The following is a 14,557-nucleotide window of genomic DNA, read 5'->3' as shown; positions in this document are numbered from 1 at the left end:
AGAGACAGTAGGAAAGAGGAAGAGAAAAACTACATGCAGTGCCAAGAACAACACCTAGGACCTCATTCAGAGCCGGACGCTATTTGCGGTCGTTCGTTCAGAAAAAAGGGGTGGCTATTCAAATGAACCGTTCGCTCTATGCGGTCTGTTCACGCCTCTATGTCTGAACGAGCGAACAAAACTTGCGGTCGTTTTTTGGATAACTACACCCCCTGGCCGCTCGCATCCTACGTCATGTCCGCTATTTATTAGATTAATCGAGTACATCGACCAGCGTATGAACTGCTCGCTATTCTTGTGGTTGGTTTTTCCTACCACAATCTTGCGAGCAGTTCTGACTATAAAATAACCCAGTGATGTGGTCAATGACGCTGCTGTATTAATTATGCACACCCATAAAACGCCCGTTTTGACCTTTAAGCACGCCTGCGTTCAGATTTCCACTCCCCGTTTTCAAGCACCTTCCCCTGTTACCACCCACATACGCCTCCTCCTGTCACTCAAAATAGCAAGCATTTGCTATTTAGCGAAGAAACGATTTTCGGCCGCACTGACTGGTTCGCGCATGCGTATTACGATCCGTACGCATGTGCAGTTGGGCAAACATCGCTCGGAACGAACGAGCGGCCGCTTACGAGCGGCTCTGAATCAGGCCCAATGTTCCTTATATTTCTATTTGTTGATATGTGTTTACTATTTGTGCTGGAATGTACGTTATAATACTAGACAAAAGTGGAATCCAGATACAGCAGGCAGCCTTAGTACTTAACCAAGAGTTTGGTTTATTTAAGTATAGTAGAGATGTTTGTAGAGCTGTATGCAATAGCGATTACGCATGTAAGCTAATTCATTGTGATCGCTATGCACTACATAAGGACGCCCACTTTACCTTACACACATCCGTAATGTTTAGCAAGACTGCGAAAACATCGGTACAATTGAGTACCATCACAGCCTCACGCACACTTGCACAAGCTCTGACCTTACTCAGAAATTGCGTAGGGTATCGCAGTGGCTAATTTATGCATGTCCATGCAACAGCGTTCAAACGCACTGGCACGCCTGAGTTTCCCCAACCACCCCCCCATCACCACCCCCAAACAGCACTTCCTATCAATCACTCTGTGATGGGTCTGTGTAGTGGCCGGTTTGCGCACTGCGACGCATACGCATGTGCTGTACGCAACAATCGGCCGATTGTGTACATGTTAGCAACTACGTTCCTTGCTGAATCAGGCCTACAGTTACACATTTAGTGGATCTTGATGGAGCGGAGCTTGAGCAGAACATACAGGGGACCACGCGGTCATGTATGATGGTAGCAGTGCAGGTATATGTAGGATCTCTGCAGGATACATGCTGTATATACACCGGGTCTCTGGAGCTAAGTGGAAGGCATCCATATGCCACTGCGGTACTCTATCACAGTGACAAGATGGCCCTGCGAATGCACAGAAGACCTGACGGTGGCCATCTAGGTACAGGAGAATGTTTCAGTTAAGGAGACAGCGCAGTAGGACACTCCATATTCAACACTATTCTGTGCTGTTGGGGATGCTGCTCCATCCTCTATCTAAGTCTCAGTCAGTGCATTACGGTCAGGGGTGCCGAGGCTGCAGGGTCATGGAGCCTAGGCTTACCATAGCTGCAGCACGCCCCCAAGAGGGGTTTGCCATGATTTCCTTCAGAGCTTCAGCAGACGGTGCCAAATACTCATAACGGGCCATTGACACACCTATATGCTTGGCCGTTATCCTTGGCCATACCTGGGTCTGACGTTTCTCATGGAGGCTTTCCAGCTTGTTTCCTCACCTTATGACACTGCCCCTGTCACAGGTCACTGCCTTCCACAAGAACAGCACCCTCATCTCCTAAAAATCCTGTGCTGCTGTGAACTTTCCAGTGATTTGATTGGCCACATCTCAGGGGCGTATCTATAATGGGTGCAGGGTGTGCGGGATCCTGCATCGCACACCCTGCACCCATAATATTACTTACCTCTCTGGAGTCCCACGTCGGCGCTGTAAAACAACTGGAAAATGGCCACGGCGGCCATTTTCCCGTCGTTTGCGCATGCGCAGTACATGGAAAATGGCTGTCGCGGCCATTTTCCCGGTGGTTTGTGCATACACTATAGACTCTGGGCACACTCTATTGCACAGAGTCTATAACTGCGTCGCTACCCGCGCACAGTTCAGTGCGCTGCCGGCCGCCGGGCGGAGAGGAGGGGGCCCGTGTCGGAGACTGCACACGGGCCCCCTCCTCTCTAGAAACGCCCCTGCCACATCTTGTTCTATTTTTACCCCCTTCAAAAAAAATGTGAACTCACGGATGACAGGCAAATGAATAGCGCTTTGATATGCTAATTCCTGAATTCAGCCCATAAAATAGAGGCCTTCATCGAAAATGTGTCCTGATAAACATTACACTCCCATTAACGTTGAAGATTGGCTCACAGAGGTGACATAACATAATTGTGACACCTACACAATTAGGCCTACAGTCCTCTCCGCCTGCAATACTGTCCATTACAACAGCACGCTGCTAGTTTTTGAGATCTGATATTAGATTCATAAATTACCAGTCCCTCGGCTTTAGCCGGGTAATACATAGATATACTAGAAATTAGATTCAAACAGCGTCTCCTGTTTTTTCTAATCATGCTTGGAGAATCCACAGCACTGAATCAGAAGCAGTGTTCCACCACTTCTGTAATTGACTTTCAGGCAATCATGTACATTGCAATATCTACTGATTAGTTATATATTGTACAAACTGTGTGCAGACTTTAGCTGCTGAATTAAATGAAAGTGTATCAGCGCAGCAGGGATTTAAAAGTCTGACTGTAGCACATCTTATACATTAGCATTAAGGGCCTGATTTAGAGATGTACGTTCATCTAATGACGAACGTACATCTCCGATGTTTCCAGGTCTGCGCCCGTGCTGGTCCAATCTATGCATGTGCAGAACGCGTCCTATGATTACGCTCGCAGACCCCTCTAAACCGCAGTATGATTGACATATTTCTACCAGACCCAGGGCGTGCCTGGTCGCTGTTCCCGGAAGTGGAGGCGTGTAGCAGACCCTGGCATTGTCCCTCCCGGAAAACGAGGGCGACATGTCTCCATTTCCAGAGAACAGTGACCTGGCACGCCATCCAGCTCCCCACCTCCTTCTGCATTTGCATGAGAGATGGACGGATTTGCACCACCGCTTGTGTGCGGCTCTGCAAATCCGTCCATCTCTGAATAAGGGCCTAAACCCTTTAGAGATGTGTCATTATCATCATGGTACCTTATTAATAACAACTAGTCATTAGGACACAGACTTCTGGTCACATCTTAAGCTGGGTGCACACTGACAGATACATTGGCCGATCAATTGATTGGCCAATGTATCTGCTGCCCGTTGGACAGTGTGTACCCGCGATATGTTGGTGAACACATCTGAAGACCATAATGCATGACGCTATCCGGATGGAATATCGACAGTCAATAGATCGACAGTCAATGGGTCGACATGCAATAGGTCGACATGGTGAACAGGTCAGCAGGGTCAAAAGGTTGACTAACAAATGGTTGACAGTGCAGAAGATTGACAGGTTTAACATTTCGATAGTTTCAAATTGTCAACTCAAAAAAACGGTCGACACATATTTTTTTTCCATGGTTTTCCAAAAGTTTTAAGGTTAGGGTTAGAGTGAGGGTTAAGCACGTGAGGGAGGGTTAGACTTTGGCTAACAGGGGGACAGTTAGGTTTAAGCACTAGGTGGAGGGTTAGAGTTAGGCACCAGGAAGAGGGTTAGGCACTAGGGTGAGGGTTAGAGTTAAGCACCAAGAAGAGGGTTAGGGGTATGCACTAGAGGGAGGGTTAGAGTTAGCACCAGGAAGAGTGTTAGGCACTAGGGTGAGGGTTAGAGTAAGGCACCAGGAAGAGTGTTAGGCACTAGGGTGAGGGTTAGAGTTAGGCACCAGGAAGAGGTTTAGGGTTAGGCACTAGAGGGAGGGTTAGCTTGTATTTGCGATTGACTGTTGTGATCAAGCCAGCCTATTAGATAATTGATAGGAGGAGGTCTCTTCCTCTTTCCCATTTGGAGTTCCTGCCCCCTTACTTGTCTCACGTGGGAGGGGGGAGTCGGGAGATATAATTTGAGCACAGGATCATAAGATATTATTGGATGATATTAAGGTATGTGAGTCAATCCACAATTGTCAGAGTATAACCCTATCTAGGTGTGGAGGTGCTCCCCTGAGAGTATGGGTGTATGTAACAGTGGTTTTGAGAAGGAAACTCTCTTTTTGGGGGCACTCTAATATAAAGATATAAGTCAATTAAAAAGTAACTTTTATTTAAATATGTATTAAAAATGATACCCGCCACATTGCACACATCCAGTGCGGATCATGACCAAAAACAACAAAAACAAGAACAAAAACACAACAGAACAAAAAAAACCTCCCTTTTAGCTGGTGGCTCAACAGCAGCTGTGCATGTCATTTTGTAACATTAGTGAATGACATGTGAGCGTGCTGTTGGCTCACCCAAGGGTGGGAATAAGTATACTGAGCATCTGCTGTTAGACCCAGTTTACAAGGGGTCCTGGTATAGATAGAGTAGGAGCCTATTATGACCGGGCTCTAATGAGAGTGCCCATAGATAAGGAGACAATAGGTAGTACATGTAATGAGAGTATATAACTCAAGGTCTGTGCTGCTGCCAATCACATACCCACAGGTCTGTGGTGAGTGGTGAGAAGCTGAACCCTGTATACAGTGATAGAAAAAGGGTAGAGAAAGCTGCTCTGTAACTGTAATAGGGTGAGTAAAGCTCTGTTTGCCAGCAGGTATTGCAGGGTCTTGTACTCTCTCCTGCAAATACAGTCGCTGAGTGCGCTTAGGAAGGGAGATAAGTAGAGGGTACCTGGGTAAGCATACACTGAACCAGCATCAAGTGAGATTCGCCATAGGGCGAGCTTGAAAGTGTGCTGCTGATGAAAATCCCGCTAGTGCACAGAGCTTAATCACCCTGTTACAGTTACAGTGCAGCTTTCGGGTGTAGTAGATATTACCGCTGGATGCATGTCCAGCGGTTCAAATCCCGACAGCGGCAGCCCGGCAAGGGTGAAAATCCTGATCATCCCTAAGGTAAGTATCACTAACCTAATTCCCCCCTAACCCTAACCCTCCCTTAGGGGTGCCTAACCCTAACCTCCCCCCAAGTGCCTAACCCTAATCCCCCCTCTAAGTGACTAAACCTAACCCCCCCTTCCCCAATGCCTAAACTTAAGTCCCCCGGGGGGGTGCCTAACCCTAACCTCCCCCGGGGGTGCCTAACCCTAACCCATCCTCCCCCTAGCCTAACCCTAACCTCCCAGGGGGGTGGATAACCCTAAGTCCCCCCCCGGGAGCCCTAAACCTAACCCCCCCCGCAGCTGTCCGCGCCCGGCATCACTTCGATCGGGATGCCGGGCGTCGGTCTTCCGGCGTCTGGTTAATGACAGGCGTCTAGATTTAGACGCTTGTCATTAGTACCACGCCGGGATTAGAACGTCTGGAAGCCGGCGGTCTGGATTTAGACCGTCAGCTTCCAAACTACATCCCCAGCTTTCTCTACCCTTTTTCTATCACTGTATACAGAGTTCGGCTTCTCACCACTCACCACAGACCTGTGGGTATGTGATTGGCAGCAGCGTGGACCTTGAGTTTATACCGTGTTATATACTCTCATTACATGTACTACCTATTGTCTCCTTATCTATGGGCACTCTCATTAGAGCCCGGTCATAATAGGCTCCTACTCTATCTATACCAGGACCCCTTGTGAACTGGGTCTAACAGCAGATGCTCAGTATACTTATTCCCACCCTTGGGTGAGCCAACAGCACGCTCACATGTCATTCACTGATGTTACAAAATGACATGCAGCAGCTGCTGTTGAGCCACCAGTTAAAAGGGAGTAGTCTTATTTATATCTCTGCCTATACTCTCTGCCCAGCATAGGTACCTGTGGTATTGGACATACGCGACCATCTGAGGTTCCGCTTTTCATAACTAGGATGTTCACATATGTATGACGGCGTTATTATTGGATGTCACAATTGCTGTGCTGATTTCTCTTTTTTCACATCACCTATCTAACATATACACACAACAATAATCATGTGAACATGGAGAGTTCCATAAATATATACCAATTCTCATTACCTATCCTTGTTGTTATATAACTATTAAGAGGGATTACTGACACCTCTGTGTCTGCTGATACTTGGATTGGTCACTGTACCCTAATAATAGTATTTTGTTGGTCTCTGTACCATGACAACTGTACATTGTTGTGGTTACAATACCACATGATGATATATTCAATAAGTTAATTGGTGATTACACCATTACTGCATATTTGCTATTTTCCGTACCGCCTTATAATATTTCACTTGGCTTTCTAAACACTTGTGATATAACTTTTAATTAATCTTTATTTTTTCAATTTCATGTTTTTGTTCTTGTTTTTGATGTTGTTTGTCATGATCCGCTCTGGATGTGAGCAATGTGGCGGGTATCATTTTTAATACATATTTAAATAAAAGTTACTTTTTAATTGACATATATCTTTATAATAGCGTGCCCCCAAAAAGAGCGTTTCCTTTTTCTACTCAAAACCACCTTTACCTCCTATATTGTGTGTGTTTTATTTGAGATGGGCTAAGTGGGGTACAGGAAGGTTTACGTGTGTTTTATTTTTACCTAGTTGAACCCATTGACCAAAAGATAACGCAAAAGCACATCAAGTTACACTGATCATTTCTTTTCTTTTTATTCTTACCATTGGAAAGATCGGCATTTATGGACTTCATCATAATGGTCACCATCAAAAGCACAGAACTTAGGACCTGATTCAGACCCGTTCGCAAGCGGGTCGATGGTTGTGCATTGCGCATGCGCAGTGTGCGCAATCCACGTGCGCAAGCCCTGTAGCGAGTGAGAAATTCACTCGCTCCGGGGTTCGCTACAAATGAGGTGGCTGTCGATGTTGATCGACAGCTCGCCCCGTTTTTGTAGGCGGGGTGGCTGGACAAACGGAGGCGTTCCTGAAGGAACGCCTGCCGTTTTTGGGCAGCCCTACTGACATCAGCAGTGATGTCAGTAATGAGTTTCCGGCTCTATTAGAGCAGGAAGCTCACTGGGGCTTGCGGCAGACGAGACCCTACCACAAGGGTCTCGTTGCAAGCCCGATGGTCACGACCATCACCTGGCCGCTCGCAAAAGCTGTGGGTGGTCACCCACAGCTTAGCGAGCGGCCAGGAGGCCGGGGTTTTTTTTTAAAAATGCGGCCGCCCTGATTCAGAGCAAGAGCTCGTTTTTTGCGAGCGGCTCTGAATCAGACCCTTAGCACCTTGGGCCGAGCACCCGCAGTTATACATTCGGAGACAGACATATCTGCATATATAGCGTACTCATCATAGCTCCTGTTTCTAGAGGGTGTGACACACGTACATTTGAACACCCTGACTTACTGTACGTCAGGGGCACTTCCACTCCCCTGATCTACTCCCCCTGGGGCAGGGGACCACAACTGAAATTCACGCCAATATCTCCATTCCACGTTGTTTTGCTGCACATACACAAATAAAGTGGATTTTTTTTCTGCTGAGGAGAGGAACCTTAATATACATAATATGCAGCTCTCATTACAGACCTTACATAGACCACGCAGCTCAACATGAACTGTCCAGTGTACGCTGTTCCGATTTCTGTATTTTAAATAACTGTTTGCATAAAACTCAGAATTCCTCTCACGGTTCAGGGATTCATTAATACAGAATAAGGATAACTACTGAAATGTGTATCAAACATACAGCATGACAATCAGAAACTTACAGCGTAACAAAACCTGAAAGCAAACTTTTAGAACGCTTTGAATTGGAACCTTTTAATGTAATGTAAATGTGGGGTTGAGGGTGGGAGTGGAATATGTCCTTTAAACATGTCAGACTGAAGGTTTATTCATTTTTTTTTCATTGTTATTTATTTAACAAAGGAAATATGTGTTGCAGCTAAAACACGATTTGCAGAGGTAAATACAAAATATAACAATGTTAGAAAGTGGCAAAAACAACAACAAAACGTACTAAGGGCTAAATTTACTAAATGTCCTTTTTTATTAAAAAAAAAATGTTTTTTGGTGTTTTTCTCAGCATTTTTTAAAACATCACATTTACAAAAGGCAAATCTGCCTGAAAAACCACCAGTTTAGAAGATGTAGTCTGGATCCCAGCGTGCGGGATGCTGACAGTCTAAATACCGGCACCGAAATCCCAACAGTATCCCGACCGTCGGCATTCTGAAGGTAAGTATATGGGTGTTAGGGTGGAGGTTAGGGTGCGGGTTTAGGGTTAGGCACAAGTGGTAGGTTTAGGTACCGGGGAGGGATTGTTAGGATTTGGGTGCGGGGAGGGAGTGGTTAGGTTTAGGCACTTGGGGGGGAGGTTAGGTTTAGGCACCGTGGAAGGGGTGTTAGGTTTAGGGTGCGGGGAGGGGGAGGTTATGCTTAGGCACTGGGGGGGAGGTTAGGGTTAGGCACCGGGGAGGGAAGGTTATGGGTAGGGTAGGGGTTAGGAAAAACTTACCATTAGTTCCTATGGGTGTAGCGATTCTGGCTGTCGGAAGGCCGCTGTCAGTATTCTGACCAGCGGCATCCCGACAGCCGGGATTTCATACCCAACCCCACTAAACACATTGCTATCCCTATTTTTTTTACATGTGAAGAATAGAAACCACCAAATTTACAAGCCGTAATTTTCAAGCTGTTTGGAAAAACGCTGTTTGAAAGAACTTAGGTGGTTGCAACAGGCGAGATAGCTGAAAGAGCAGCTGTATGAGCTACCTGGCCAATCAGGAGGGGAGGCATCACAGTACACTTACAATGAGGGCAATCATTATGTACTGAATAAATAAGCAAATAACATGACAAATTCTCTTTTGGGGCAATATTATTTAATTAATATATTAAAGGGCAAAACTAATATTTCATTTTATTAAGAGAGCAATATTATTTATTTATTATATTAAAGGGGTGATACAGTATTAATTGATTGTTAATTGGTATAAATGTTTTTATGACAAGGGCAAGATTTATTATTTTATGATGTGTGCACCATTTATAAAGCCATAAAATAATAAATGGTTCTCATTTGATCACGTTACTTCCGGGTTTGGAATCGGTTTAGCTACTGCTTGTGCGTGGCCATCTAGCTGTGCACGCAGAAGCAGTGATTACCGGAGAGGAATGGTGTTTGCTAACAGGCAGGGCCGACCCGACCCATATCAAAATTACTGTGGCGTGTAGAGCGGCAGCCAGCATTGGGCACAGAGATCAAGCAGCCCGGCCGTGCCACAACTCAGCCCCCTGTGAGCACACATCCAACAGACCAATGAGGAAGGATCCTGGCTTTCCCTCCACCCTGCTCCCAGCTGATCTCGGGACACCCCTCAGCATCAGAGTAAGTGGGGAGCGATGTACTGCTGCTGATGGCGGGGGGTGCAATATACTACTGCTGAATCTTATGCCAAGAAAGTGGAGGGGGGCGTGATGCTCTTCTGCTTACTAAATTTAATAGGGTCTGTCCACTACTGCTGACAGGGTCAAGCTCTGGAAAGCTTTTCAGAGCTTGGCAAATAGGGTGGCTGTAGACAGTTATGGGGACTGTTTTTACGTTCATTAAGAGAGTGAATGCGGTAGATATCTCCGATACCTGTTACAGTACTCCCTTGTTAAATAGCCCTGACACTAAAAAAGTGGGAAATCCTTTCAAAACATCCATTTTGTAGTATGATAAATACTGCAGGTCCCAAAGGGGTCTATTTACTAAGCAGTGTTAGGAGACAGAGTGAAAAGTGATAAGAAAATGATAAGGTGCCAGCCAATCAGCTCCCAACTGTCATCTCATAGGCTGTGTTTGAAAAATGACAGTTGGGAGCTGATTGGCTGGCACCTTATCACTTTCTTATCACTTTTCACTCTGCCTCCTAACACTGCTTAGTAAATAGACCCCTAAGAGAGGTGAGAAAGTGGTGTCAGAGAATAGAGCTACCTTGGATTGGATTTCTGTACTTTACCTCAGAAGGGGGCTGAGAAAGGACAGGTGCAAGATCTGGTAGTCCACATATGTTTCGGTGAAGCTTTTTAAAACTGGCATGGGTGGTCGATCAAGAAGTTCTATCGTATTACAGTCACGTATGAGAAATTACATGCACCCATGTTAGTTGCACATTTAGGAATATGGATCTTGGCCTGCAGATGAAAACCCTTACGCGAGAGGTCATGAGTGTATTAGGACCGGTGGGAATGGGGGAGACCTGCTATTGTGATCATGGGGTGTATTTACTAAGCAGTCTTAGGAGACAGAGTGAAAAGTGATAAGAAACTGATAAGGTGCCAGCCAATCAGCTCCCAACTGCCATCTCACAGGATGTGTTTGAAAAATGGCAGTTGGGAGCTGATTGGCTGGCATCTTATCACTTTCTTATCACTTTTCACTCTGTCTCCTAACACTGCTTAGTAAATAGACCCCCAAGTCATTTAGAATGGAAAAATGTCTGGCATTAGAGGATGGAGGGAAAAGGCCATTTTAGACCAATGGAGAACCGGCAATGGCGTCTGTGATGTGGGGGTGCATAGCCAGTTGGAGGGAAGAGTGTGGGGGGTGTAAAGGTGGATATAGCAGCTATAGACAGACATTGACACAAGTTTTACAGAGGGGGGCGGGGGTGAAGCAGTTTTCATAGTTATTCTGCCAAACAATGATACAGTGCATGTGCTATAATTCACAGGTAATGGATATCCACACATTGCCAGTGCTCACTGACCTTCTCTACTTCACAGTTAGTTGGGGATTACTCTGTCTATGATCACATGATGGATTTTATGGCCCCATCGCTATCCCTCTCCCTGCGGAGATGATCTGCATACTGTACTGTCAGCGAAGTCCCTCGTATTAGCGGTGATGTCATCACCAAGCAGCTTTCAGCAGGGGCTGGCTGGGAAATGAGCATGGCAGGCGAGCAGACAGCACTGGCTCATATTGCCTGAGCAGCAGTAACAGAACAGGTATTGCGGTGGTAGATGTACTGCTAGGGGCGGATATGGAAAAAAGTGACAGCAGGGGCACTATTATGGTGCCTGGCGCAGACGCACAATATACCAAAGGCTCCAGCACAGTGTCAGACCCTTTGCTATCTTCCGCGCAAGTGCTATATTTCCATTGACATCTTCAGAAAGATGATGCCAGCGATGTAAGTCACATGGGGAAGGCGAAAACCCTTTGATGGAAATGGCTTTTTTGCCGCCCCCCCCCCCCCCCCTTCCAGTGGCGTATCTATAATGGCTGCAAGACCAGACCCCTGTGTCCAGGGGGCCTCACACACCACACACCCTGCAACCATTAATTATACTTAACGCTAAGTATTCCGGCTTCGGTGCTGCCTAATTCACCAGTAAAATAACGTGGCTACAATTATCCCAGAGATTAGCGCATGTGCAGTACAGAAATCTCCGGGAACATGGCGGAGAGGCCACATTCCCGGTGACCTGTTCATGCACTGTAGACTCTGACATAGAGTCTACTCGCGGAGAGAGGATGGAGTCCCCACGGAGGCTACACATGGGCTCCCTCCTCTCCTATCCAACCTTTGGATTACTCAGAATGTGCAGCTGCTGAGGCCAGTGAGTTCAGGGGCGCTGAGAGGGATGGGGGAGGGGGTACTTATTACTCGGGCCGGGGCTTGCTGGAGGGGCTCGATGGGGGCCCATGTTTGATGCTGCCCCCACCTCTCTGTCAGCTGATCAGCCCACCACACGCTGCTGTGTGATAGGCTGCAAAGGGAGATTGCTTGGTGCTGCAGAGGTGCAGTAGCAGCAGTCTCCTCTGCCTGTGTGGGGGAGCGATTATCCTGATCGCGCCCCCCCTGGGTATGCGCCGGGCTGAGGGGCTCACAGTGCCCCCTCCCCAGCGTACAGCGCCGCTTTTTCTTTTTTTCTTTTCGTAAGGGGGCATGCCCACGCCTCCCGCGATTAGGCCTTCACCCGGGCCTGGCACGGCTCTTGGCAGCCCTGAGTGAATGTCGCAGACAGTGACCGCGGCACGCCTTACAAATCGGTCAACGCACCCCAGTTTTGTGAAAAAAGTCAGCCTCCCCACCCCTAATTAGCTGCAGGCTGTTACTCATCCAACTTCTGCAGTCGCACTGCGTCCGAAGACGCAGGACCAGATCTGCACATGTGCCAGTGCAGCTCCTGTGCATATGCAAACCCAAAAACCATCGACCACCTACGGCCGATATCGCCAGAGCGTCCACCTCTGAATCAGCCTTTTAGTACGCTCATGCCATTTTCTTCACTCCGCCACTTTTTACTGTATGTCTGGGGGGTCCTGGCTCAGACTTGGCATCAGGGCCCAGGAGCCTTTATCTATAACTAGGAGACCAGCTGTTCAATCTATTTTATTTAGTTTTAATTGCCCAGAACACCTGGCCTAGCATCACTTCACGCATGTCTAGGTAATGCAGTTTCCGTGAACCCGTGACCTATTGTTTATATCTTTTTTGCACTTATGATACCTTTCAGATTGTCCAACCTTTATTAACACTGTGTTTTTAATCACTCCCCGTCTGATTACTGCTATGAATGCCATTACCTAATTATTAAATGAAAACACTAAGTTTTTTAATTGAATTCAAGCAAGTTTTTAATACAAGAAATAAATTGCTGATAGTTATCTCAAACAAATATTTTGAACAGTTATAAACAATGTTTTTAACTCCTTAGGCGGATGCAATTTGAACACTGATGTACAATATCATAAGGTGCATTTAAAAGTAACATGGTGCAAATAGCTGTAACCCATAGCAACCCTCAGTTACAGTATTAGGCTAGTTAAAGGTAGAGATGGGCAGTTCGGCTTTGGCTCGGTTAAGTTCTGATCTGAAAACCGAATCTTATTGGCTATCCGGCTGTCACGTGTTTTGGATAGCCAAAAAGATGAATCCGAAATTGCGCAAATTTGGCGGAAAGATCCAAGTAAAACTAAACTGCTCATCTCTAGTTAAAGAGGACATCTGATTGGTCTCTATAAGTTACAATTCTGTACAGTGTTTAACATATTTACATTTAATATACTGTATCATACAATTGAACATTTTACACAGCTTTTGGACCATAAACAAGCAATACAGACGTATATGAATCCCTTCATCCCCATGGTCAACATGGATAGCATTGATTCAGACCTATTTCAAAGTAACAATTTTAAATATATAACAAGTGTATATTGTATAACTGGTCGCGTTCACATTTTATGGAAATTCAGGTCAAACAAACCTCATATTAAATATGCGTATCATGTCCATTCTCAAACTTCTTCTTGTTTTATATGTACATGTCAAGTCTGTTCTCAAAATTAAAGTCCTTTGACTGAGTAGAGCCAGCCCTTGGCTTTCATATGTATTTATATGTATTCGCTTCTGCGGCTGCAGTTTGTCCGTTCCTCTGGTTGGTTCATGCACACCATCTCATGTTCTAGAGGTGGAGGTGGCCTATAGTAACAGCTGTCCTTGGTGTACTTACAGGAGCATAGCCAGCACATTATTATTCCTCCGATGAGGATGAACACTAGAGTGGGCCATGCCAGGAAGAGTGCTTCTCCCATCTCTATCCTCACAGCCCCCCTGCATACGGAGGCATCGTAGGCCTGTCGGAGAATGTTGCTTGTTGTCCAGCCCACAGGGATAATCATGAGTACAGCGCTTATAACATACAGGACTCCAGATGTGACGATCATGCAGTGCCGTGTCTGGCGGCCCTCTTCGTGACACCTGGTCAACAGGACACCCACGAGTGAAAAAATGAAGGCAATGGTGGACATTGAGAGAGCAAAGCTCATCAGAACCCTCCCAGATTTTAGGTCTGTGGTCAACGACACCATGGATTCGTAGCCTTTGCAGTCTAAGGAGATCCTGGCGTGGTTGACACAGGTGGTCCATAAACCGTCCCAGCGACTGATCCAGTGGCCATCAATGCGACCATGTCCAAGCCCATTGTTTTCGGCCAAGATGGACACCCTCCACTGAGGCATTATTGTGATGATCCACGTCAGTATCATACCGATGCCTCCACAGATGATCCCAATGATCTGCACCAGGAACCAAGCCATGTTTCTTCCAAGAAGTAAGGGCACCAGCACTCTGCTGCTGATCAAATGTGAGGCTAAGGACTGGCCTCCAGGTTGTGTTACAGTGTGAGAAGAGCAGCCTAGAGCTGACATATATATTAATCCACTCACGTGCTGCACACGAGGATGAATGGCTGAAGTATGTCATAATTACATACGGAAGCTACTAATTATAGCATTCAGTGGAAGTTAATGTGCTTTGTAATTCAGAACAAAAAATTACTTGATCTATATTGTTGTTAGCCTGCAGCTATTGATAAGGTTTGACTGCAGGGATATGGTGAACATCAAATATAAGTTAAAAAAAATCTTCTGTCTCTATGTACTACTG

General features: G+C 46.2%; 1 protein-coding gene across 1 annotated transcript; it reads right to left on the bottom strand.

Moving 5' to 3' along the window:
* Nucleotides 1-13,503: 13,503 nt before the first annotated feature.
* LOC148513614 (claudin-8-like) lies at nucleotides 13,504-14,208 on the bottom strand. The gene has a single exon (XM_088481711.1). It carries the CDS (start codon nucleotides 14,206-14,208, stop codon nucleotides 13,504-13,506), a length of 705 nt encoding a protein of 234 aa, XP_088337837.1.
* Nucleotides 14,209-14,557: the final 349 nt, after the last annotated feature.

Source organism: Taudactylus pleione, unplaced genomic scaffold (assembly GCF_031769625.1).
Source record: "Taudactylus pleione unplaced genomic scaffold, aTauple2 ptg000276l, whole genome shotgun sequence".
NCBI lineage: Eukaryota > Metazoa > Chordata > Amphibia > Anura > Myobatrachidae > Taudactylus > Taudactylus pleione.
Note: the sequence above shows the minus strand (reverse complement) of the source record. Positions and strands in the feature narration are given on the sequence as shown.

Bases quoted from the DNA above. Each gene is read 5' to 3' on its own strand.
- LOC148513614 (XM_088481711.1), bottom strand. From the start codon at position 14,208: ATGGCTTGGTTCCTGGTGCAGATCATTGGGATCATCTGTGGAGGCATC.